Source organism: Mus musculus, chromosome 10 (assembly GCF_000001635.26).
Source record: "Mus musculus strain C57BL/6J chromosome 10, GRCm38.p6 C57BL/6J".
NCBI classification, from domain to species: Eukaryota; Metazoa; Chordata; class Mammalia; order Rodentia; family Muridae; genus Mus; species Mus musculus.
The window spans coordinates 125,228,358-125,255,862 of NC_000076.6; the positions used below are offsets into that span (position 1 = coordinate 125,228,358).

Below are 27,505 nucleotides of genomic sequence, written 5' to 3' on the forward strand. Positions count from 1 at the left end.
CTGCGGGAAGATCCCCTCTGGCTGGTTCTCTCGCCCCGCCCCCCTCCAGCAGGAAGCTCCTGGGAAACTTCCCATTGCCTTGGGGTCCAGTGTTTCAATTGCCTGATAGTCAGGCCAAGAGACATGAGTGTCTCTTTAGAACTTTTTTTTTTTTTTTTTTGGCCGGACCAGTTCCAGTCCTACCTAAGCTTCATTGCTGGAGCTGTCCGACTTACAGGAGGCTCAGCGGTCTCACTTCCGTTTCCCTGCTTACTGCTGTCTCCACTTCCTTTCCGTCATTTGTGGGCTTTGTTTTGTTTTGTTTTGTTTTGTTTTGTTTTGTTTTGTTTTGTGTTGTGTTGTTTTGTGTTGTTTTTAATTTGTACTAGATCCGAGTCACAGCCCCACTCTCCCCGCTCTTCCCAGCCCTGCCCTTACTTTGCAAAGACCCATTAGGATTTCATATTTCACTACGCTCCTCACAGGCTGAGCTTTTATCTGGGCTATTCTTATCTGTGCTATTATTCTCTCTTATTGTGACTATGAAGTGATCTGAATGAGATTAAATAGCCAGTGCTCTGTGAACTATGGATTGCCTTGCTTTTTAAAATTAATTTTACCAAAATAAGGCCTGGTTGCTTTCTAATTTTTAAAAGATCTATTTTATTTGTGTGTGTGTGTGTGTGTGTGTGTGTGTGTGTGTGTGTGTGTCTGCGTATGCACATATATTTGCATGTGTCCTTTGAGACCTGAGGTGGGCAGTGGAGCTGGAGTTCCAAACCTTCATGAGCTCCCTAATGGCAGTACTAGGAACTGAATTCTTATCCCCTGGAACAGAAGTAAGTACTCTGAACTGTTGGGCCATCTCTCCAGTCTCCAGATTGGGGACTTTTAAATGAGGTCAAACATAGCTCATATTCTCAACCAGTTTGCAGGACATTTTAACAGAACCTTGTCCATAGGTGTTGTACCACTTTGGAGGTTAAAACCTTCTTGGTTTTATGGAATCACAAACTAGCCTGGAAGAATCTATCTGTTTCATTTGACTAAATCTTGCCTGGTGCCACTGAGGCTGAAGGTCACACTTTTTTTATTCAGCTTATGCTTAGTTTTTTTCCTTCTTTGTAATGCAAATATTAAATTCTTAATAATTCCTAAGGATGGGCAAGCTTTAATGTCTAGTACTGTTATAACTTATATCCCAACTAATTGTGATGTAGACTTTCAAGTGCATCTGCTTCGTCAGATTTCCTAATGTTTTGATGGTAATACAGTTAGTACTAATTGAGCTCTTTGAAATATTCTCGCTTTAGAGAATTTCTCTGGTTAATTAGGAACAATTGTTACACACCAGTCAGGGTTTGGTGAACTTGTTTTCATAAGCGTCACACATACATGGTGGAAAAATTTACACTAGCAGGGTCCTGAACAAGATAGGGCAGACCGAGAACCTAAATAAATGAGCTCAGTGTTCATGATACCCACAGAGGCATTGCTGGATATGATGCCACCCCGATTAACCAGTAACACCACAATCTAACACTAAAGAAGGCTTTAACATAAGTCCATCAGGGAAAGCACTTTCTATTTACCTTTATATTGTAAACTTAAATAGTAGAACTGCCTACTAGAGTTTTCTTCCGAGAGTCGTCTCAATGTACTTCAAAAGGAAGTCATGAAACGATCCACAGGCAAGCCAACAAAACCCAGTGGCTCTATAATGTCTATTGTAACCATTTTTTTTCTCCCACTGGCTTTTTATTCTCTTCTTTCTTTTTTTTTTTTTTTTCTTGTTCCTCTAACCCCCTTGTGTCTTTCTTTTAAAAAATTTTTTTAAAGGCCAATTTCTCAACATTTTGTTTTGGTGGTCTCTACATGCACTTGCTTTTCTCAGAAGGAAGTTTAAAGTCGATGCTTCCATGGCCATCTCTGAGACCACTGCAGATCCTGAAAGTACATCTCAACTTAGTCATTTGTAAATATGGAGCAGAAATTACTTACTCAAAAACATGAACTATAATGTACTCTCCTACTAAATCAATGATATTGACTTTAGCTCATAACTTTGTAAGCCCAAGATCTTAAATTTTGGGTTAAATCAACCAATTATGAAACATTCAGGTGTAAAACTTCTCTAGTCTTTTAGGCAACTAATGTTATTCACAGATTAATCATCTAATAAAGCACACTAAAAAGTACTTGTTCATAAACATTTATGTTATTATCCTGCTATCCTTGATGAGAAATATTCTTACCAGCCAGAGGAGGGCCGAAAAGAACTGGACAACACTCCACGATTGTTGTGAGTCCCACAGCACTGGAGAACCTGGTAGCTCCAACAATGTCCATAAGGCATTCAAAGAGGAGACTGCTAATACTTCCAAATCCCAATCCAAAAAATACAACGTAGACCACCAAAGCTGAGTAGGTAGTTGCTAGGGGGCATAAGAGATGGCATATGCCAGTAAAGATGATTGCAGAGCTGAAGAGGTACTGGATTCGTGGACGGATTAAGCTAGTGTTGGCTATTAATCCTACAGAAGGCCGAGCAAACATATCAATAAAAGCCATCACAGACAGTAAAAAAGCTGAGTTATAGTCATCCACTCCTATGTGTTTAGCGTACTGAGCCAAGAATATAATAGGGGCAAAAATCCCTAAAAACAATATGACGTTTCCAGATAGGTAGATCAAAAATCCTCTATGCATAAAAAGGCTGAAATCTAAAAACCTATTAACCTTTTGTGCTGTTGATACCTTACTGGCTTTCTTCAGAGTTGAATCATGTCTTGAGCCAACCTTACTTTTAGACTTCTTAGTATTTGGACTTGGCCCAACAGGTCTCATGAGGCACCCAGCCACACAGGAGTGCAAAAATATACCTCCCAAAATCAAAAAACTCCCCTTCCAGCCATAGTTGTTAAATAGGTACTGATTGAAAGGAGCCAGTGTGCTTAAGAAAACAGGACTTCCAGCCATGGCGCAGCCATTTGCAAGTGGTCGTCTTCTATAGAAGTATTTTCCAATTATTGTTAAGGCTGGTTGCAGGTTGAATGCTAATCCTAAACCTAAAACAGAAAAGGAAAAACAAGGCAAAGAGAGAAAGAAAACAATATCATGTTACTCACCAGTGAAATTCCTCAAAATGTCCACTATAGATGATAAGACAGACATTAAACAGGACATTGTGATCTTTGAGGGTTATAAACAGAAATGTAACTATACAAAAACAAACTAAATTGGTTTTCATAACTAAACATAGTAAGAATGTTTCAGAGTCCTTTGTTTTCAGGAAGAGAAAAAAGGGGCTACTGGGGTATGAATGAGACACCACAGAATAGGCTATGACAAGGAATAAATTATGAGTTCTTAATCAGAATTGTATAATCTCACAGATAAATTGATTCCTTCCTTTTCATATATACTTATGCACAAATAAATGAAGCAGATTTGAGAGATTGAAAAATGGTGGTGCTCTGCTATTCCAGTAACATGAATTATTCACAAAAGAGTCACAATTTTGAACAGTTCTACTTCCTCACAGATATTGTCTTCAGTACCATGCAATAATAAAATAGAGAAATAAGTTTATGCCATTATTTCATTACATATCCATCACATTCTCAATTTGATATCAAGAGAGCTACACATGGGTTAACTAACAATGATCTCCTTTTATGAATCTGGCATATATTTTTAGGAAGCTTTAGTTGACTCTTTGGGGCCGAGTTCACATGCTGAGATTCTTAGTGTGGGTTCTTGCAGATCACCCAGATAGGATCCTACCAAAACAATGGTGTCTTTATCTCACCTTCTTTTTCTTCTCTAGTAAGAAACAAGAGAGTCAGGATGTCTGTATACATGGAATATGGGCAGTCTCCCCACAACAGTGCTTGGCTTTGATATGGAATGCTTAGGTTTGACATTTAAAGTATCAAAAATATCATATGAAATGCCAGAGTCACATGGAGAGGTGACAAATGCAAAGAGTGTTCATCACTATTATTGTAGTTCTTTACTTTTGTTGCTCTTAGTATGTAGTTCAGTTGGGTCTTGAACTCACTGTGCAATCCAAATTAACATTGGACTCACAATTTCTTACTTCAATTTCACCTATGCTGGTTTTACAATATTATATACTATATAATACATAATAATATATAAAAACATATATATAATATTATAATAAATATAGCAATTATTGTAATGACTACTATTCATTAGCCTCTAAAGCCTAATTTTTTCTTCAGCAAATAGCTTATGAGTTTAAATCTAGACTGATCTCAGTTTAAAACTAAAGAGAAAATGTTAATTTAGCCTTTATTATCCAGAAGTATACACAGACAGTCTGGTCTCCAGTCTAGTTAAGAGGTGAACCCCGGGACCGGGTGGTGATAATTCACCTACATGGGACAGAAGGAGTTCCCTCATATCTCCTGGACTCAAGGTTCCTGTCAAAGTTAAGATCCCCCAAACCCCCCACACCCCCCAAAGGAGAAGTATGGCTTTTAGTCACATAGACAATGTCCCAAGATTCTGACCTTCAGGCTAGACACCTCCCAGTTACCTAGCAACAGTAAAGATAACAGCCTACCATAAGAGGGGCTGCTTGGCTCTTACTCACCTTACTCTTCTCTCTGCTCCTCTCTCCTCTCACTCTCCTCTTGCTCTCCTCTCACTCTCTCTTTTACTCTCTCTCTCTCTCTCTCTCTCTCTCTCCCTCTCTCTCTCTTTCTCTTACCTTCTCTCCTCTCTCCCAGCCTTTCTAAAATAAAGCTCTAAAACCATAGACTGTCTTTCAGTTCATCAAAGCCCGCTGTGCTTACTCTCACCTGTGTGGGAATCTCCTCCACCTCAACTCACTCAAGAGTAAAACATCAAACCAACCAGAATTGTCTACATTTCCACACCTGCAGGATGACACATGCAAAACTGTATGGTAACTTTTAAAATCATTTATCCCTACTCCAGCTAGTATTTTAATGTATCAGAGAAAAATACCTCAGAATAGACTTACTTTTAAAAATAAATTCAAACAAAACATTGAGAATTGTTTCTTGCTCATGCTTTTCATACAGTTCAGATGAAAGCAGAACCTGGATTACCTCCAATGAAGCCAACGGTGAGATAAAGCTCTATCACGCTGTTGCTGTAAGAAGCCAAGATCATTCCAATGCAGCATAATAGTCCTCCCACTATCACCACAGGCCGGCTGCCATAGTTATTCACCAACACACTACTGATGGGACCTGAGGTAGACAAATGATTAAAAAATTATTAGTTGAAGGGATCATAGATTTATCCTTAATACTTCTTTGTTCTGAGAGGTGAGAGAGTAGAGTTCAGTGATCAAAAGAGATCAGTGCACATGTAATATGTCAACATACATCTCATCAGCTGGTTTGTTTTTAACTGTTTTTTGAATTGCTTTTCTGAGATGGGAGAAGGGAGTCCAGGACTAGGGTGACCTTCCTATCTCAAAGGCCTGATTATATGGAACTAGAAAAAAGAATTGCCACTTCCAGCTGGGGAGTTATTTGATTTACTTTTTTTTTTTTTAAGATTTATTTTATATATGTGAGTACACTGTCGCTGTCTTCAGACACACCAGAAGAGGGCATCACACCCCATTACAGATGGTTGTGAGTCACTATGTGGTTGCTGGGAATTGAACTCAGGACCTCAGGAAGAGTACTCAGTGCTGAACCATCTCTCCAGTTCCTTGATTTACTTTCAAAGATTAATTTTAATTTTTGTGTGAGCATGTGTGTGTGTGTGTTTGTGTTGAGTGTGTATGAATATGTGAGTTTTGTTTGTGTGTGTGAATTTGTATGTGTGTCTGGGTGTGTAGTGTGTGTCCATGTGTCTGTGTGTGTTTGCATATGTGTCTGTGTGTGTAGAGTGTGTGTATGTGGGTCTGCATATGTTGCATGTCTGTGCGTGCAGTATGTCTGTGTGTGTCAGAGTGTATGTATGTGTGTTTCCCTCTGTGTGTAGTGTGAGTGTGTATGTGTGTATAATGTATGATCGTGTGTGTGTGTGTGTGTGTGTGTGTGTGTGTGTGTGTGTGAAAACAGGATGGAGAGGCAATCAAATTCCCTATTGCTAGCCAAATGTGGGTTCTGGGAACTGAACTCAGGTCCTTTGAAAGAACAGCAAGTACTCCTAACTTCTGGGTGCACTGCCCCAGTTCCTGTTGCATTTTTTAATCATAGTATAAAAACATATGAAAACAAATTGGGAACATTTAACATATATAGTGTGTAAGACTAATATCAATCAAATGTATTTTAAAAATTTTAATGGAACAGTTAATAGGCCTCAAGCATCTTTAGAATGATAGTAAATTATGTTTTAATAGATCCAGAAATTATACAAAGCTTTAGTCGATATTTCTGAAATAATGTATATATAAGCACACAAGTTACTAACTGGAGCTTAAGTTGTTAGTTATCCTTAAATATGACTATTCTTTACTATCATATTTGATTCTTATTTTTAAGGTTTTATTTTTAAAATTGTGTGTAGTACGTGTTGTGTGCGTTACGTGTGTGTGTATGTGCATATGTGTATGCATGTTTGTGTGTGTGTGTGAATGTTTTGCATGTGTCTGTGCTCATGAATGTGTGTGTGTCTATGCATGCATGTACTTGTGTAGACCAACACATGCATGGATATATGCATGTTATTGATGCTGCACTCAGAAGCCATAACAGGGTATCAGGTTTCCTAGGGATTGCCTCTGAACTATTTACCAGGCCCACACTTCCATCATTTAAGATGCTGATTGTTGCATGCCTTGAGCCATCAATGACCACATGATGAGACTCCTACCCAGTTCTTTGCCTGCCAGCCCCTCAGGGAATACCCAGAAAACAGTAAGCTTCACCCTGCCCCCTCTGCACGCTATTTCCCTTGGCTACAATATTACCTGCATTTCTGAATACTGGCTACTGCCCAGAACAAGCAGGGGCTTTTGAACATCAAGGAGCTCTATTTGCATCCTGGTAGGACTGCCTACACCCAGGACAAACAGAAGCCTGAAGTCATCAGGACCAACCAGCTTGGCAAACATCCCTGGAAGCCTGCTACCACCAGGGACTACCAGCTCTACCTACAACCCCAAATGCCTGCTCCCATCAGGTATAACACACTAGGGAGAACCAGACAGCCTAAAGGTCGGCATAAGAGCACAATCAACAAAAGTCAAAGCAATATGCTATCACCACAATCTAGCTATCCTAATACAGCAAGCTCTGAATATTCTCATACACCTGCATAGCAAAATATGACCTTCAAACTAATCTAATAAAGATGATAAAAGCCTTTAAAGAGGAAATTAATAAGTCCTTTAATGAAATACAGGAAAATACAAATAGGTGGAAGTCCTTAAAGAGGAAATGAATAAATATAATGAAATATAGTAAAATGTGATAAAAAACGTGATAGAAATAAAACTGTTCAAACCATGAAAATGAAAACAGAGCCTTTCCGGTCCACGCCATCACCAGGGTACCTTGGGCACAGAGTCTGCGAACACCCGCAAGGTCCCCACAGGACCCTCCACAGGATCTTAAGACCTCTGGTGAGTGAAACACAACTTCTGCTCCAATCCAATCTTGCGGGACCCGAGACTGCATTAATTAGAAAAGCAGAAAACCCTGCCTGATCAGGGTCACAAGTCCCTTCCAGTCCGCGCCAGCACCAGGGCTCATTGGGCACAGAGTATGCGGACACCCCAAAAGTCCCCACAGGAATCTCCATGGGATCTTAGGACCTCTTGAAAGTGGATCACAACTTCTTCCAGGAGGCAGGTTCAAACACCAGTTATCAGGGCACCTTCCTTGCAAGAGGAGAGCTTGCCTGCAGAGAGTACTCTGAACACTGAAACTCAGGAGAGTGCTAGTATCCCAGGTCTGCAGATAGAGGCTAACATAATCACCTGAGGAACAAGCTCTAACCAGAGACAACTATAACAACTAACTCCAGAGATTACCAGAAGGCAAAAGGCAAATGTAAGAATCTTACTAACAGAAACCAAGACCACTCACCATCATCAGAACGCAGCACTCTCACCCTACCCAGTCCTGGGCACCCCAACACACCCGAAAAGATAGTCCGAGATTTAAACGCATATCTCATTATGATGGTAGAGGACATCAAGAAGGACTTTAATAACTCACTTAAAGAAATACAGGAGAACACTGCTAATCAGGTAGAAGACCTTAAAGAGGAAGCACAAAAATCCCTTAAAGAATTGCAGGAAAACACGACCAAACAGGTGATGGAACTGAATAAAACCATCCAAGACCTAAAAAGGGAAGTAGACACAATAAAGAAAACCCAAAGTGAGGCAACACTCGAAATAGAAAACCTAGGAAAGAAATCTGGAACCATAGATGCGAGCATCAGCAACAGAATACAAGAGATGGAAGAGAGAATCTCAGGTGCAGAATATTCCATAGAGAACATTGGCAAAACAATAAAAAAAAAAAATGCCAAAAGATCCTAACTCAAAACATCCAGAAGATCCAGGACACAATGAGAAGACCAAACCTATAGATAATAGGAGTAGATGAGAATGAAGATTTTCAACTTAAAGGGCCAGAAAATATCTTCAACAAAATTATAGAAGAAAACTTCCCAAACCTAAAGAAAGAGGTGCCCATGAACATACAAGAAGCCTACAGAACTCCAAATAGACTGGACCAGAAAAGAAATTCCTCCCAACACATAATAATCAGAATAACAAATGCACTAAAAAAAGATAGAATATTAAAAGCAGTAAGGGAAAAAGTCAAGTAACATATAAAGGCAGGCCTATCAGAATTACACCAGACTTTTCACCAGAGACTATGAAAGCCAGAAGAGCCTGGACAGATGTTATACAGACACTAAGAGAACACAAATGCCAGCCCAGGCTACTATACCCGGCCAAACTCTCAATTACCATAAATGGAGAAACCAAAGTATTCCACAACAAAACCAAATTCACACATTATCTTTCCAAGAATCCAGCCCTTCAAAGGATAATAACAGAAAAAAACCAATAGAAGGACAGAAACAACACCCTACAAAGAATAAGAAAGTAATCCTTCAACAAACCAAAAAGAAGACAGCCACAAGAACAGAATGCCAACTCTAACAACAAAAATAATAGGAAGCATCAATTATTTTTCCTTAATATCTCTTAATATCAATTGACTCAACTCCCCAATAAAAAGACAGACTAACAGACTGGCTACACAAGCAGGACCCAACATTTTGCTGCTTACAGGAAACCCATCCCAGGGAAAAAGAGACACTACCTCAGAGCGAAAGGCTGGAACACAATTTTCCAAGCAAATGGTCTGAAGAAAGAAGCTGGAGTAGCCATTCTAAAATCGAATAAAATCGACTTCCAACCCAAACTTATCAAAAAAGACAAGGAGGGACACACCATACTCATCAAAGGTAAAATCCTCCAAGAGGAACTCTCAATTCTGAATATCTATGCATTAAATGCAAGGGCAGCCACATTCATTAAAGACACTTTAGTAAAGCTCAAAGCACACATTGTACCTCACACAATAATAGTGGGAGACTTCAACACAAAACTTTCATCAATCGACAGATTGTGGAAACAGAAAATAAACAGGGACACAGTGAAAGTAACAGAAGACATGAAACAAATGGATTTAACAGATAACTACAGAACCTTTTATCTTAAAACAAAAGGATATACCTTCTTCTCAGCATCTCACGGGACCTTCTCAAAAATTGACCATATAATTGGTCACAAAACAGGCCTCAACAGATACAAAAATATTGAAATTGTCCCATGCATCTTATCAGATCACCATGGACTAAGGCTGATCTTCAATAACAACATAAATAATAGAAAGCCAACATTCACGTGGAAACTGAACAACACTCTTCTCAATGATACCTTGGTCAAGGAAGGAATAAAGAAAGAAATTAAAGCCTTTTTAGAGTTTAATGAAAATGAAGACACAACATACCCAAACTCATGGGACACAATGAAAGCATTTCTAAGAGGGAAACTCATAGCTCTGGTGAGTGCCTCCAAAAAGAAACTAGAGAGAGCACATACTAGCAGCTTGCCAACACACCTAAAAGCTCTAGAACAAAAGGAAGAAAATTCACCCAAGAAGAGTAGATGGCAGGAAATAATCAAACTCAGGGGTGAAAACAACCAAGTGGAAACAAGAAGAACTATTCAAAGAATCAACCAAATGAGGAGCTGGTTCTTTGAGAAAATCAATAAGATAGATAAACCCTTAGCCAGACACACTAGAGGGCACAGGGAAAGCATCCTAATTAACAAAATCAGAAATGAAAAGGGAGACATAACAACAGATCCTGAAGAAATCCAAAACACCATCAGATCCTTCTACAAAAGGCTATACTCAACAAAACTGGAAAACCTGGACGAAATGGACAAATTTCTAGACAGATACCAGGTACCAAAGTTGAATCAGGATCAAGTTGACCTTCTAAACAGTCCCATATCACCTAAAGAAATAGAAGCAGTTATTAATAGTCTCCCAGCCAAAAAAAGCCCAGGACCAGACGGGTTTAGTGCAGAGTTCTCTCAGACCATCAAAGAAGATCTAATTCCAGTTCTGCACAAACTCTTCCACAAAATAGAAGTAGAAGGTACTCTACCCAACTCATTTTATGAAGCCACTATTACTCTGATACCTAAACCACAGAAAGACCCAACAAAGATAGAGAACTTCAGACCAATTTCTCTTATGAATATCGATGCAAAAATCCTCAATAAAATTCTCGCTAACCGAATCCAAGAACATATTAAAGCAATCATCCATCCTGACGAAGTAGGTTTTATTCCAAGGATGCAGGGATGGTTTAATATATGAAAATCCATCAACGTAATCCATTATATAAACAAACTTAAAGACAAAACCCACATTATCATCTTGTTAGATGAGGAGAAAGCATTTGACAAAATCCAACACCCATTCATGATAAAAGTCTTGGAAAGATCAGGAATTCAAGGCTCATACCTAAACATGATTAAAGCAATATACAGCAAACCAGTAGCCAACATCAAAGTAAATGGTGAGAAACTGGAAGCAATCCCACTAAAATCATGGACTAGACAAGGCTGCCCACTCTCTCCCAACATTGCACTTGAAGTCCTAGCCAGAGCAATTCGACAACAAAAGGAGATCAAGGGGATAAAAATTTAAAAAGAAGAAGTCAAAATATCACTTTTTGCAGATGATATGATAGTATATGTATATGAACCTAAAAATTCCACTAGAGAACTCCTAAACCTGATAAAAAGCTTCGGTGAAGTACCTGGATATAAACTTAACTCAAACAAGTCAATGGCCTTTCTCTACACAAAGAATAAACAGCCTGAGAAAGAAATTAGAGAAACAACACCCTTCTCAAAAGTCACAAATATAAAATATCTTGGCGTGACTCTAACTAAGGAAGTAAATGTAGAGCTCCTTTATCCACTTAGATTTGACCTTAGTACAAGGAGATAGGAATGGATCATCAATTAGCATTTTTCTACATTATAACCACCAGTTGTGTCAGCACTCTTTGTTGAAAATCCTGTCTTTTTTCCACTGGATGGTTTTAGCTCCCTTGTGGAAGATCTGTATAATAAAAACTTCAAGTCTCTGAAGAAAGAAATTAAAGAAGATCTCAGAAGATGGAAAGATCTCCCATGCTCATGGATTGGCAGGATCAACATTGTAAAAATGGCTATCTTGAGAAAAGTAATCTACAGATTCAATGCAATCCCCATCAAAATTCCAACTCAATTCTTCAATGAATTAGAAAGAGCTATCTGCAAATTCATCTGGAATAACAAAAAACCTAGGATAGCAAAAACTCTTCTCAAGGATAAAAGAACCTCTGGTGGAATCACCATTCCTGACCTAAAGCTTTACTACAGAGCAATTGTGACAAAAACTGCATGGTACTGGTATAGTGAAAGACAGGCAGACCAATGGAATTGAATAGAAGACCCAGAAATGAATCCACACAACTATGGTCACTTGATCTTTGACAAGGGAGCTAAAACCATCCAGTGGAAAAAAGACAGCATTTTCAACAAATGGTGCTGGCACAACTGGTGGTTATAATGTAGAAGAATGCGAATTGATCCATTCCTATCTCCTTGTACTAAGGTCAAATCTAAGTGGATCAAGGAGCTCTACATAAAACTAGAGACACTGAAACTTATAGAGGAGAAAGTGGGGAAAATCCTCAAAGATATGGGCACAGGGGAAAAATTCCTGAATAGAACAGCAATGGCTTGTGCTGTAAGATCGAGAATTGACAAATGGGACCTAATGCAACTGCAAAGCTTCTGTAAGGCAAAAGACACCATCAATAAGACAAAAAAGGCCACCAACAGATTAGGAAAGGATCTTTACCTATCCTAAATCAGATAGAAGACTAATATCCAATATATATAAAGAACTCAAGAAGGTAGACTCCAGAAAATCAAATAACCCCATTAAAATTGGGACTCAGAGCTAAACAATGAATTCCCACCTGAGGAATACCAAATGACTGAGAAATACCTGAAAAAATGTTCAGCATCCTTAATCATCAGAGAAATGCAAATTAAAACAACCCTGAGATTCTATCTCACACCAGTCAGAATGGCTAAGATCAAAAATTCAGGTGACAGCAGATGCTGGCGAGGATGTGGAGAAAGAGGAACACTCCTCCATTGTTGGTGGGATTGCAGGCTTGTACAACCACTCTGGAAATCAGTCTGGCAGTTCCTCAGAAAATTGGACATTGTACTACCAGGGGATCCCACAATACCTCTCCTGGGCATATATCCAGAAGATGTTCCAACAGGTAAGAAGGACACATGATCCACTATGTTTGTAGCAGCCTTATTTATAATAGCCAGAAGCTGGAAAGAACCCAGATGCCCCTCAACAGAGGAATGGATTAAAAAAATGTGGTACATTCACACAATGGAGTACTACTCAGCTATTAAAAAGAATGAATTTATGAAATTCCTAGGCAAATAGATGGACCTGGAGGGCATTATCCTGAGTGAGGTTGCTCAATCACAAAAGAACTCACATGATATGTACTCACTGATAAGTGGATATTAGCCCAGAAACTTAGAATATCCAAGATATAAGTTACAATTTGCAAAACACATGAAACTGAAGAAGAACGAAGACCAAAGAGTGGACACTTTGCCCCTTCTTAAAATTGGGAACAAAACACCAATGGAAGGAGTTACAGAGACAAAGTTTGGAGCTGAGACAAAAGGATAGACCATCTAGAGACTGCCATATCCAGGGATCCATCCCATAATTAGCCTCCAAAGCTGACACCATTGCATATACTAGCAAGATTTTGCTGAAAGGAGCCAGATGTAGCTGTCTCTTGTAAGACAAACACATAAGTGGATGCTCACATTCAGCTATTGGATGGATCACAGAGCCCCCAATGGAGGAGCTGGAGAAAGTACCCAAGGAGCTAAAGGGATCTGCAACCCTATAGGTGGAACAACATTATGAACTAACTAGTACCCTGGAGCTGTTGACTCTAGCTGCATATGTATCAAAAGATGGCCTAGTCGGTGATCACTGGAAAGAGAGGCCTATTGGACATGAAAACTTTATATGCCCCAGTACAGGGGAACGCCAGGGCCAAAAATTGGGAGTGGGTGGGTAGGGCAGTGGGGAGGATGGTATGGGGGGCTTTTGGGATAGCATTGGAAATGTAAATGACGAAAATACCTAATTAAAATTATATTTAAAAAAATAGAATCCACAAAAAAAAAAAAGGGAAAGAAACACATCCTTCAGTATAAAAAAAAAAAAAAAAAAAAAAAAAAAAAAAAAAAGAAAAGAAAGAAAATAGAAATCTAGAAACCCAATGTGAGGGAATTCTGGAGACAGAAACCCTAGGAAACAGAACAGGAACTACTAACACAAGGATCACCAAGAGAACAAGAGATGGAAGGGAGAGTCTCAGGCATAGAAGATACCATAAAAGAAATTAATGCATATGTCAAAGAAAATGTTAAAGCAAAAAGTTGCTAACACAAAACTATTAAAAGACCAAACCTAAGAATAATAAAAGTAAAAGAAGATTCCTAGGTAAAAAGGACAAGAAAATATCTTCACCAAAACTATGGGAAAAAAAATTCCCTAACCTAAGAAAACTAGATGTCTACAAATGTACTAGAAGCTTACATAATACCACTTTGAGTGGACCAGCAAAGAAAAGCCACAAGCCACGTAATAATAAAACACTAAATGCATAGAACAAAGAAAGAATATTAAAAGCCATGAGGAATAAAGGCCAAGTAACAAATAAAGGCAAGACCTATTAGAATTACACCAGACTACTCAACAGAGACTTAAAAAGCCAGAAGGCCCTTTGAAGATGTTTTACAGTCTCTAAGAGATCCCACTAAATCTAGAAACATTTTCAATCACCATAGATGGAAAAAACAAAGTATTCTATGACAAAACAAAATTTAAACAATATTTTCCACCAATCCAGTTCTATAGAGGATACCAGAAGGAAATCTCCAATACAAGTATAACGATACTCAACAAAATGTAAGCTATAGATAATTCCACACAAGGAAAACCAAAAGAAGAGAAACACACACACATACACACACACACATTTGTGCACACACAAACACCACTAACACCAAAATAACAGGAAACAACAATCATTGGTCATTAGATCTCAATAGCCACATTTGAACAGAGTGGTTACATAAAAAGGATCCATCATTCTGCTGCATACAAGAAACACACCTCAGCATCAAAGATAGACATTACCTCAGAAAAAAGGGATGGAAAAGGTTTTCCAAGGAAATGGAGGCAAGAAACAAACTGGAGTAGCCATTCTCTATCTAATAAAATTGACTTTCAACCAAAAGGAACCAAAAAAGATGTAAAAGGACACTTGATACTCATCAAGAAAATAATTCAGCAAGGTGACATCTCAACCATTTGGAGCATCTATATTCGCAAAAGAAACAGTACTAAAGCTTAAATCACACATGAAACCCTCAGCATGAATAATAGATGTCAACACCCCACTTTCACAAATACACAAATCATTGAGACTGAATGTAAAGAGAGAAATAACACCGAGGGTAGTAACTAAATGGCCCTCATAGATATCTACAGAAGTTTCACCCAAACACAAATGATTATACCTCCTTCTCAGCAGTTCATGGAACCTTCTCCAAAAGTGACCATATAGTAGGCCAAATTGATCTTCATCAGATGCAAGAAAATTGAAATCACTTTTTTTATTCTATCAGACCATCATGGATTACAGCTAGACTTAAACAACATCAGAAACAGAAGAACGTCCACATATGCATGGACTTGGAACAGCTCTCTACTTAATGATCACTGGGTCAGGGAAGAAATAAATTAATGACTTTATAAATGGAAATGAAGGCAACATACCAACACTTATCGGCCACAAGGAAAGCAGTGCTAAGAGGAAAGCTCATAGCACTAAGGGTCTTCATAAAGAAATTGGAAAAGTTCTCATAGTAACAATATAAATCTACTCCTGAAAGCACTAAAAAATAAAGAGAAGCAAATACACCCAAGAATCCAAGAGGGGTAGATAGCAGGAAACAGTCAAACTCAGAGCTGAAATCAATTAGAAACAAATAGAACAATAAAAAAGAATCAACAAAACTAAGAACTGGTTCTTTGAAAAAAAATCAACAAGATAGACAAACCCTTAGCCAAACTAACTCAAAGGCAGAGAGACTGTACCCAAAGTAAATAGTCAGAACTGAAAAGGGAAACATAAAAACAGACACTTGGGAAAAATCAAAGAATCATTAGGTCTTACTGATAAAGCATGTACTCCACAATGTTGGAAGAGCTAAATGAAATGAATGATTTTCTAGACAGATACTACTCACCAAAGTTAAATGAAGATCAGGTAAACTATTTAAACAGCTCTATAACCGTAAGAAAATAGAAGCAATTGTTAGTCTCCCAAGCACAAAAAGAATAGGGCCAGATGGTTTTAGTCTAGGATTCTACCAGACTTTCAAAGAAGAGATAATATCAATGCTTCTCAAACTACTCCACAAAAATAGAAAGAGAAGTAACATTGACAAACTCATTCTATGAGGCCACAGTCACCATGTTACCTAAACTCACAAAGACTCAATAAAGAGTTTCAGACTAGCTGGGCAGTGGTGGCGTATGCCTTTAATGCCAGCAATTGGGAGGCAGAGGCAGGCAAATTTCTGAGTTCGAGGCCATCCTGGTCTACAGAGTGAGTTCCAGGACAGCCAGGGCTAATCAGAAAAACCCTGTCTTGAAAAAAAAGAGTTTCAGACTAATCTCTCCCTTATGAAAATTGAGACAAAGTGATCAATAAACTACTGGCAACCCAAATCCAATAACACATCAAAAATATCATCTACCATATCAAGTGGACTTCATTCCAAGATTGCAGGTGGCTCAATATACAAATATCTACCAATGTAATCCACCATACAAACAAATGAAAAGAAAAATAAAAATGTTATGACCATCTCACTAGATATCAAAAACTCTTTAACAAAATCCAACACCCCTTCATGATTAAAATCTTGGAGAGATCAGGGATGAATGGTTCCCATATAAACACAGAAAAGACTATATATAATAAGCTGACAGCCACCATCACATTAAATTGAAAGAAATTTAAAGCAATTCCACTAAAATCAGGGACAAGACAAGACTGTCCACTCTTCTCCTGATCTCTTCAAAATAGTACTTAAGTCCTAGCTAGATCAGACAACTAAAGAAAATCAGGTGATACAAACTAGAAATGAAAAAAAAAATCAAAGTATCACTACTTGCAGATGATATGATAGTATACATAAGTGACCCTCCCAAAAATCCACCAGAGAACTTCAACAGCTGATAAACACCTTCAGTAAAGTGGCTGAATACAAAGAAATTTGTAGCCCATCTTTACAAAAATGAAAAATGGCCTTAGAGAGAAATCAGGGAAACAACCACTTTCACAATAACCACAAATAATAGAAAGTATCTTGGTGTACCTCTAACCAAGCATGTGAAAGACCTTTCTCACAAGAATTTCAAGTCCCTGAAGAAAGAAAGAAATTGAAGATATCAGAAGATGGAAAGATCCCCCATGCTTATTGTTTGTTATAATTTAAATAATGAACATGGCCCCTTTACTAGAAGCATTGTATGGATTCATTGCAATTTCCATCAAAATTCGAACACAATGCTTTACAGACCTTAAATGAACAATTCTCAAATTCATATGGAAAAACAAAACAATCCTATAGAATAAAAAATACTCCAGGAAGGTATCATAATCCTTGACGTTGACCTATATTAGAGAGCAATAGCATAAAACAAAACAAAACAAAATGAAACAAAAAACAACAACAAAACTGTGTGGTATTGGCATAGAAACACACAGGTTTATCAATGGAATGAAATCAAAGACCCAGAAATAAACCCATATACCTATGGACACTTGATTTTGACAAAGAAGTCAAAACCATACAATGGAAAAGGGAGATCATATTCAATAAAATGGTGCCTGTCTAACTGAATGACAACCAACCAAAGAGTATACATGGAGGGATCCATGGCTCCAGCTACATATATAGCAGAGTATGGCCCTATCTGGCATCAATGGGAGGGGAGGCCCTTGGTTCTATGGAGGCTTAATGTACCAGTGTAGGGGGATGCTAGAGGGGTGAAGCAAGGATGAGTGTGTGGAGGAGCACCCTCATAGAGGCAAAAGGGAATTGGGATGGGATGGGGAATTCTGGAGGAGAAAACAGGAAGGGGGATATTATTTGAAATGTAAATGAATAACATGACTTTTAAAAAGAATACAAATAATCCATATTCATTACCTGCTCAACATTCAAGTTCAAGTAGACCAAAGACCTCAGTGTAAAACTAAATGGACTAAATGGACTAGAACAGAAAGTAGGGAATAGCCTTGAACTCATTGTACAGAATACAATGTCGTGAACAGAAGAACACCAACATCTTAGGCACTGAGATAAACAATTAATAAATGGAACCTCACGAAACTGTAAAGTTTCTCTGAGGCAATGGGTACTGTCAACTGACCAAAACAGCAGCCAGAAATTGGGAAAATATCTTCACCAACCCTACATCTGACAGAAGGCTAACATCCACAATATAAAAAGAACTCAAGAAGTTAGATAACAATCACCCAAATCAACCCAATTAAAAATAGGATATATAGCTAAACAGAGAATTCTTAGCAGAAGAATCTCAAATGGCAGAGAAACACTTAAAAACATTTTCAGCATCCATCATCAGGGAAATGTAAATCAACATGACTCTCAGATTCCATCTTATAATCATCAGAATGGCTAAAATCAAAACAAATGCTGGCAAGGATGTGGAGTAAGAGGAACACTTTCCCAGTGCTGGCAGGAGTGCAAACATGTACAACCACTTTGGAAATCAATTTGGAAGTTTCTCAGAAAACTGGGAATAGTTCTATCTCAAGACACAGTTATCCCATTCCTGAGCCTATACCCAAGAGATGCTCCACCATCCCACAAGGACACTTGCTCAACTATGTTCATAGCAGCTTTATTCATAATAGCCAGAAACTGGAAATGACCTAAATGCCTATCAACTAAAGAATGGATACAGAAAATGTGATGTATCTACACAATGGAATACTACTCAGCCATCAAAAACAAAGACATGATGAATTTTTCAGGCAAATAAATGAAACCAAAAAAGTATCCTGAATGAGGTAAACCAGAAACAAAAGGACATGCATGGTATGTACTCATGTATTGGTGAATATTAGCCATAAAGTACAGGATAACTATGCTACAATCTACAGACCCAAAGAAACCAAATAACAAGGAGGACCCTAGGGAAAATGCTTAAATATTTCTCAAAAGGGAAAATGAAATAGATTTAGGAAGTGGTTGGATGGAGGAAACTGGGTAGGATACTGCATTGGGAGGACAACATGATGAAAGGATCAGAAGTTGGGACAGGAGTCGAGAAAGAACAGAAATTAACAGTGGGAGAGGGAAAATGGAATCTCCGGGACATGCAGAGACCTGGGATGGGGGAGGCCCAAGGGAGTCTATGGTGATGACCCTAGTTGAGACTCTGAACTGTTGGGGACATGGAGACAAAAATTGGCCACCTCCTGTAGCCAGGCAGAACTCCCAGGGGAAGGATAAGAAACTCACACAAAAATCCCTTGTTTCAAAATATATCCTGCCAATAAGAAGTGCAGGGACTAAGACGGAGCAAAGGTGGAGGGAATGAGTAACCAATGACTGGCTCAAATTGAAACTGATCCCACGGGCAAGAACCAATCCCTGACACTACTAATGATACTCTTTTAAGCTTGCAGATAGGAGCCTAGCATCACTGTCGCCTGAGAGGCTCCACTCCGAAGCTACTAAAGCAAATGAGGAGACCCACAGCTTAACATTAGACAGAACTTGAAGAGTCTTTTGGAAGAGTCATGGGGAGATTGGGGGCTCCTAAGGACATAGGAACTTCATAGGAAGACCAATAGAGTGAACTAACCTGGACCATTGGGGGTTCCCAGAGAGTGCACTATCAACCTAAGAGCAAGCAAGCTTGGGCTTGACCTAACCATCCCCCCCTCCCCCCCACACACACATGTTAACAGATGTGCAGCATGGTCTTCATGTGGGTCCCCCAGAACTGGAGCAGGGGATGTCTGTGAATCTGTTGCTTCTCTGTGGATCCAGTTTGTCCCACTACTGTGCTGCCTTGTCTGGCCTCAGTGGGAGAGGATGTGCCTAATGCTGCTTAGACTTGATGTGCCATGGTGGGGTGATATGCAGGGGAGACTTCCTCTTCTCTGAGGAGAAGGAGAAGCAGGAATAGGAGAAGAAGCAGAGGGAGGCAGCGACTATGAAGAGAGGGGACCAGATATTGAGATGGAAAAGGAAAAAATAATCAATGGAAAAAAAATGCTGATCTTTGTTGGCCACATGGCAACCGCAACACTACTAGTACAACTATCATACTTTAAGCACGTTGGTTCTGTATTGCATTCCATGATTTGCATTAATTGCTTTGGATGGACCTGGTGCTGTTTGCATTTTGATGCTAACTCAGCTCTCCTGGGAGGGGGTTTCAGACTCAGGTGACTTCTTGTGAAGCAATCCCCTAATGAATAAAGGAGCCAATCACTGAGCAAGTAGGAAGGACTTCCGGTTTGGATAGGGAAAGATAGGAGGAGGTGAGAGAGAGGGCATCTTTATGGACAGGGATAGTGTGAGGACAAGATGTAGTTACTAGTGTCTCCCAGCTTAGGGTTGTAAGACCCCAGCTGAAAGCGTTTCTCCCTGAAAGGTAAAGCCCCTAAAACATTTCCCCAAGCTTGTTTTCCCTGATCTCTAAAAATACAGCTAGAAAGAAGCTCTTTGTTCTCTATAGCCAGCAAAAAGCCTTTTTGTTTCTATACTTTACAACCAGAGATGCGATAATTGTAAAAGACCCAGCCAGGCACTTGCCTGGCTTCCTGTGCCGAGGACAGGAGATAAAAATTCAGAAAGAACTCTCTCCCCACTTCTTCTGCCTTGTAAATTTCACCAAGGACACCAGGAAGAGAAGAACTCTGCCCAGCTCCTCCCAGCTCCTCCCAGCTCCTCCCAATCCTCCTCCCAACTCCTCGCAATCCCTCAGCTAGCTGTCAAAAGCCCCTTACTGTTACAGCTCAGGGTCGAACTCCCCTGCCCTTCGTGGCACGAGTTCTCAGCTAGCTGATAATAAAACCTCTTGCAGTTTGCATCAGGTGCGGTTTTCTCTGGGGTCATTGGGGTACCAGTCAGCTCATCCCGGGACTTGAGCGGAGGCCCAGCTTCAGGGGTCTTACAGGGTGAATCCTGGTGGATTCGCCACTGGAGAAATTAGATTGAATATGGCTTAAAAGACTAGGATTATAGTTGTTGGTGACTTGACTGGGTTTTTATCTGATGTGCATCACAAAGGCTGTGGGGTATTGAAGCATGGGGCTAGCGTGGTAATGACGCACCAGTGGGAACCTAGAGAGCGGGGTGAAGAGATTTTGGAGTTCTGAGTCAGAATCTCCACAAGATAAAAACAGGTCGGCCCTTGCACTCCAGTGCCTGGCCTGCCAGGCTTCTAGGCCAGAGAATTGCTGGCACACGCATGGGAACGTGTCGGCTCTTTTTTAATATTTCCCGCAATATTAATAATCCTACACATTTTGAAGAATATGAAAACAGATCCTGACTTTACCCAAAAGTTCTTTGTGTGAACAACTCTCATAATCATGTCTTAAAAGTAGTAGTAGTAGTAGTAGCAGCAGCAGCAGCAGCAGCAGCAGAGAAGCTGACAGAATGAGAGTATCTGCTTGGTTAAGGAGGTCAATGGTATGAGGCAGTCCTGCCTCCCTGGCAATGAGAACATTGAGCCCTGGGACAGAGACTCAGAGAAGCTGCTTCAGGAATAACATACACAATCTATTTAACATTTATTTTCCAATGCACTTGAGTGAATATAGGTGCAAGTGTAAAGCAGTCAAAAGTAATTAAGATCACTAAAATAATGCATATTTAATTGTGTGCGGGGAAACCATCTTAGTATTATAAAATGTGATTGCTAAACACCAGAGCACTGTGCTTTACTTTAGTGGACAGTATTTCCTGACCTACAAAATGCTAATGCGACTTCGGTGCAATCAGCCTTGACATCAGTCTGTTCTATAGTCTGCTGTCGTGGAGATGGTTTCCTTTGACATCTCTTCCTTAACTTAAAAGTTGACATTTCACCTGAAATGGGGGGTGTACTGGCTAGTATTGTGTCAACTTGACACAGCTGGAGTTATCACAGAGAAAGGAGCTTCAGTTGGGGAAATGCCTCCAGGAGATCCAACTGTAAGGCATTTTCTCAATTAGTGATCAAGGGGGAAAGGCCCCTTGTAGGTGGCACCATCTCTGGGCTGGTAGTCTTGGGTTCTATAAGAGAGCAGGCTGAGCAAGCCAGGTGAAGCAAGCCAGTAAAGAACATCCCTCCATAGCATCTGCATCAGCTCCTGCTTCCTGACCTGCTTGAGTTCCAGTCCTGACTTCTTTTGGTGATGAACAGCAGTATGGAAGTGTAAGCCAAATAAACCCTTTCCTCCCCAACTTGCTTCTTGGTCATGATGTTTGTGCAGGAATAGAAACCCTGACTAAGACAAGGGGTACAGCTTTAAGAGAAGTGAGTGTAACATGGTCTAGAAAAGTGAGTTTTTAACCTGTAGTACAGTTCCAAAATTGGCTGCATCTGACCAATCTGCATTTGGGAATATTTGTGTGGATAAAGTTAAAACTCATATTGAAATTCAGTTACCATTATACTCACATTCTTTCCTGAAAACATTTAAGTGGTTAAATGTAAAGTTCAAATAATCCTAAAACAATATAAAACCTGGTACTTAAAGCAGCAGAAAAGATAGCATTTTATGGGGTCGGGAAATTTAAAAATAAAGGAAAATGATTAAGAAGAGTTGCAAAGGCCAGAATTGTGTTCTTGGTATGCTAACAGTCCCTCAAAGATGTGATATGAACAACCAAATATACTGCACATTATATGATACTTCACCTGACTCTATTATCTAGGAAATGAGCATTCTCTTTGGAGGGCCTATAACTGAATTAAAATAGTTTTGGGTGAAAAAGAAACAATCAGAATAAATTTGCCACCATTAATTATCGACTCAGGTGTAGATGATTTATAGTTTTTATTTTTCTTGTTTCCTTTCTCAAAATTAGTTACCTGACTCAGTTTAATTCAGCGCAACCGAATTCGGTTGACCACATCACTGCCTAAGCTCTCAAGGTAAAGCTGGCTGACTTGCACAAAGAACAAAATAGTAAGCATGCTGCAATCCTCAATGTTCTCTAATCTGGGAAAGCAAATGGTGAACATAATTTTATGAATGATGATAGATGCGGCAATAAACAGTAAACCCAGAAAATCCAAAGTGTTCATCAGAAATCAAGACTAACAAATCAATACATTCTCAGCTCTTAGATTTTGAATTCCATTTTCTGGGTGGTGACTGAATAACTCATCGACAAATGGCATAATTCATTACAACATTCCTAAGTATCTTTGCCTAAATTGCAAAAATATACACTTGAACTTTAGCCAGAAATCACAATTTACTTTGTAATGTGTGGTAAACAATTACACATTTATATCCATAGATATCTGCAGATTGGGTTAATCTCACGCAATGCTTCCTGCCTCATTGCTGCTATTAAGGACAACCATAAGAACAAACACTTAGCAGTGCTGGTGTTCCTTCACTGTGAATGAGACTTCTCTCGACTCTACAAAGATCTCAGTCAAGGTAAAATGAAAATTATAATCTTAATGTATTCATTTTATTTTCTACCTTACTTAAATGATATTCTGTGTGGGTATGTTTATGTCATCTGTCATATTTTTCTAGCACAAAGAAATTTACTTTATTATTGATCTGTTTTAGAAATAATTCAAACTCTTTTCCTCTTAACATTAACAGATAGTGATTTCCTAAATTATTTCTCATCTGTAGGATCTGGGAATAAAATTTAAAGGTATGTTGCAATTTGTGACATTTTTATGGAAAGAATCACCAGATATTTAATATTAACTTGAGGAGATACCCAACACTGAAAGTAATCCCCACCCCCAAGGGACATGACTGACATATCAACATGGCATTTTTGTTATAAGAACAAGAAAAAACAAGATGTGAGAAAAGCATACATTCTTCAAGATACATGCTTTTTCTTAACCATGAGTTGTTTTCACAACCAAAAATGTTCTTTTTGAACAGCCTTACAAATGATTATATTCTAAGATGACTTATTTGTTTTTGTCAATAAATCTGAATGATTAAAGTCAATATATTCTTCATGTAATCACAATGCTTAGTATGCAGATTGAACATCATATAATTAATGATTATTAGTTAGGATTATTACATGATAAATTATACACACACTCACACACACACACACTTATTAGCTATATCAATAATAAAGTCTTATGTGCAACACTCATCAAAATCCTTCTGTTTGATAGCAACACACACACAACCATTCAGAAGATTGGACTGTATGCATATAAAACTGGTCTAGCCACTAGTTCTTATGATACACATTTCTTTTTTTCATTTATTTATTTATCTACCTATCTATCTATTTATTTTTTATTTACTTATATTGCTTATTCACTTTATGTCCGGCTCACTGCCCTACTCCTGACCACTGACTGTCTCCCACAGTCCTTTCTGCATCTCCTTCTCTTCTCCAAGGGGGTTGGTTCCCCCCACCCCATCCCCAGCACTTCAAATCTCTGCAGAGTTATGTGCATTCTCTCCCACTGAATCCAGACAAGGCAGCCCACCTAGAAGGACAAATCCCAGGCACAGACAAATAGTTTTATGGATAGCTCCTACTCTACTTGTTCAGGATCCACATGAAGACCAAGCTGCACATTTGATATCTATGTGCAGGGAAGCCTAGGCCCAGCCTGTGTATGTCCTTTGGTTGGTGGTTAAGTCTCTGAGAGCACCAAGGGTCTAGGTTAGTTGACTCTGTTGTTCTTCCTGTGGAGTTCCTATCCCCTTTTGGGGCCTGCAAACTCATTTCTAAGTAACCTCAGAATCCAAGAATCAAGAACAACACTCACTTTCCTGAAACTGTAATAGTCTGCTTCATGAAAGGGTGTTACTGGGATGACAATATTGCTACCCATCTGTGTCCGTCCATTCTCAGGGGTCTGGTTGCACTGGCCGACGATAACACACACTACAAACAGTTATTTTCTTCTCAGTTCATGTGTCTTGCTCATGCATTTTATGATAAATTCTTTATAGGTAGCTGCCATATACTATTGTTTGTTATCAGCTATTATTATTGCTCTTTCCAGAGAGTGAGCTAAGGTTTGTCAATGTATTAGTTCATAGGCTTGCAATGGTTATGCTGTGGCTGGAATACCTAACTGAATGTAATAGTTGACAAAACTGGGGTGCAAAAAAATGATAAATTTATTTAGGGTGTCTATCAATATTAAGTAGTAAAATGTAGATTGAGTCAGGGTCATTTGATTACAAAACTGCTTTTAACAAATCCGCAGAGGATATTTAGCATTTAGTACCGAAAGGCCAAGACAACTAGAAATGTTTGTTTGTTTTTCACTTTGGATCTTGTCTGGCTTGGGGAGTTCTAAGGAGCATTCCAAAACTGTTAATGAGATAATGAGATTAAAGGAGTCTATGCACACAATGTGCATGCATCACACTGACTGCCTTTGACAAATATAATGCTCATCTTTCCTTTAGGGGAGAGGGAGAGGGAGAGGGAGAGGAAGAGGGAGAGGAAGAGAGAGAGAGGAAGGGAGGAGGAGGAGAGAGGGGAGAAGTCTTCACTATAATATATCAAAGCCACAACAGAGAATTAGCCACACAGGTTAGCTGAGTCTCGTGACTTTTCTGAGTGATGCAAAGATGCAAGGAATTGTCTCGGGAACTCTGAATGCAACCGTCCTTCTGATAGCAAAGTTCTGATACGATTTACATATATAAGAATATACATTATCATGTTTTGTAAACATAGACTCATCATCGTTCTTGCTCCTGGTATTTTTTTTCCTCTATATAAGTCAGAGCATATGATAAATGCTATTTTGCATTGGCTATATCTCAAACTTGAATTTGTGGATCCTGTCAAATAAAGTAGGCAAAAGCAACTGTGCCGGACTCTTAAGAAGTTATTTGAATATGTAGAAATGTATCTATGTTTACTCTATAATATTTTTAAATTAACAAGAGCATTTTTATTTGCTATATTTCTAAAGAGATATTTTGAATTGGGAAGGTGGTATTATTTTATTTGGACAGAGAGTAGAATCCTCTTCTCTAGTTGTTTGCCTTACATTCATGTCACCTTGGATTTGGTATTGAAAATCTCCCTTCCTCATCTGTCCACGGAGGCCTCTGCTTATGGACAAAAGTGCGGACATATTGTGTGGCAGCTACCAGTGGCCTTCACTTTACAATGGATGGGGATTAAAGCATTGCTCAAGGAAATCATCTTCAGTTACCATAGTCCTCATCAATGACTTTCCCCATTGGATTTGCTAGAATTCGTGCTCATTTGTGTTACCTGAAGACACCTAGGGTATGATAAACTATATTCAGTGAGCATTTCAAATCCTTGGATAAGATGAGGACGTTTTAATGAGTCCTAAATGAGCACACTTTTGGGTAACGGTAGATACTAAGGAAAGGGATTAGCATGGTAAGGGAACCTGATATGCTTGGCAAGATGTTTCATTCTTATATTTGTGTTCAGTCTTCTCCATGTGCATGCCTTCTCTCTGGGTGTCTCTTGGTCTCTCCCCATCTCTCTCAAAGTACTCTAGTACACATATTAACACACACACACATATAAACATGATTTAGATCATGTTTAAACAGAAACAACCCTTTACCAAAGACAAAGCCCCCATGAGTTCATGGGGTACCAGATACTACTTTGACATGAACTTACATATTTCCTGCTCATTTTCTGAACTATATGATTTTCTATCTTCTTCTTTGTACAAGTATCATTCTTTATCCTGGCTCTGAATCGAGTTGTGGGAAAAATTTTATGACTTTGCTTTAATCAAAAACAAACATTTTTACGTTTCTTCATTTTGTCTTCTCTCAACAAAGCATTTTATTTATAAATTCATCCAGCTGCTATTTTTAATTACCACATGTTTAATAAAATGGTTGGTCATGTGTGAAAAAAAGAGAAAGTGGACAAGCTAACATCTTATAAAAACTATTAACTCAGATTATTTTTTAGAAACATATAGAGAACTTTATACAGAAATATAATTCTTCATATCAACTCTCTACCCTCAGTCGCTCCTATTGCCCACCCTTCACACATGTTTACTTCCCAAGTTTCATATATTCTTTATTAAACCAAGTGAGTCCTACTGAGTCCATGGAGTGCTACCAGTATGTGCATGGGTATAGGGCTATCCACTGCATCATGGGAAGCCTCTTGAGACCATCTAATGAAAACTGACAGCAGCCTTCATTCTAATGTTTTCAATACAGGAGTAGGGCCGTCAAGCACTTCCCAGCTTCTGTAGGCTACCTTGTTCTCTGTCTAGAAATCATCTTACCCTTTGAAGGTTGGCATGCTGGTTAAATGATGATATATACCCTGTGGGTAGATGCCATTACTTTAGACATAAAAGCCCATTTAATCCTCAGAGTCATCGCAGGCTTTGGAAATCCTACCCAATTTCCATGTTATACGTAAGGAAATTGGAGATTCAAAGTAATGGCCCTAGAAGACAGCTCTGGTGCTCCTCTGTCACTCCTGTGAAACATCATTGTCTAAGAGGGGATGACTTAATTTCTTTTACATGCATGATGTACTTACAGTTCATAAGATATTACACTTGACATCATATTTATA

General features: G+C 38.9%; 1 protein-coding gene across 12 annotated transcripts in view; it reads right to left on the minus strand.

The window, feature by feature from the left end:
* The window catches only part of Slc16a7 (solute carrier family 16 (monocarboxylic acid transporters), member 7), a 170,317-nt gene that overhangs the window by 9,088 nt on the left and 133,724 nt on the right, over positions 1-27,505 (minus strand). For all 12 annotated transcript variants that reach the window (NM_001358496.1, NM_011391.2, NM_001358915.1 and 9 more), the window contains 2 exons: positions 5,085-5,228; positions 2,235-3,047 (listed from right to left, as the gene is read on the minus strand). In NM_001358496.1, coding sequence (NP_001345425.1) covers positions 2,235-3,047; positions 5,085-5,228 — 957 coding nt within the window. The remainder of the gene's footprint in view (positions 1-2,234; positions 3,048-5,084; positions 5,229-27,505) is intronic.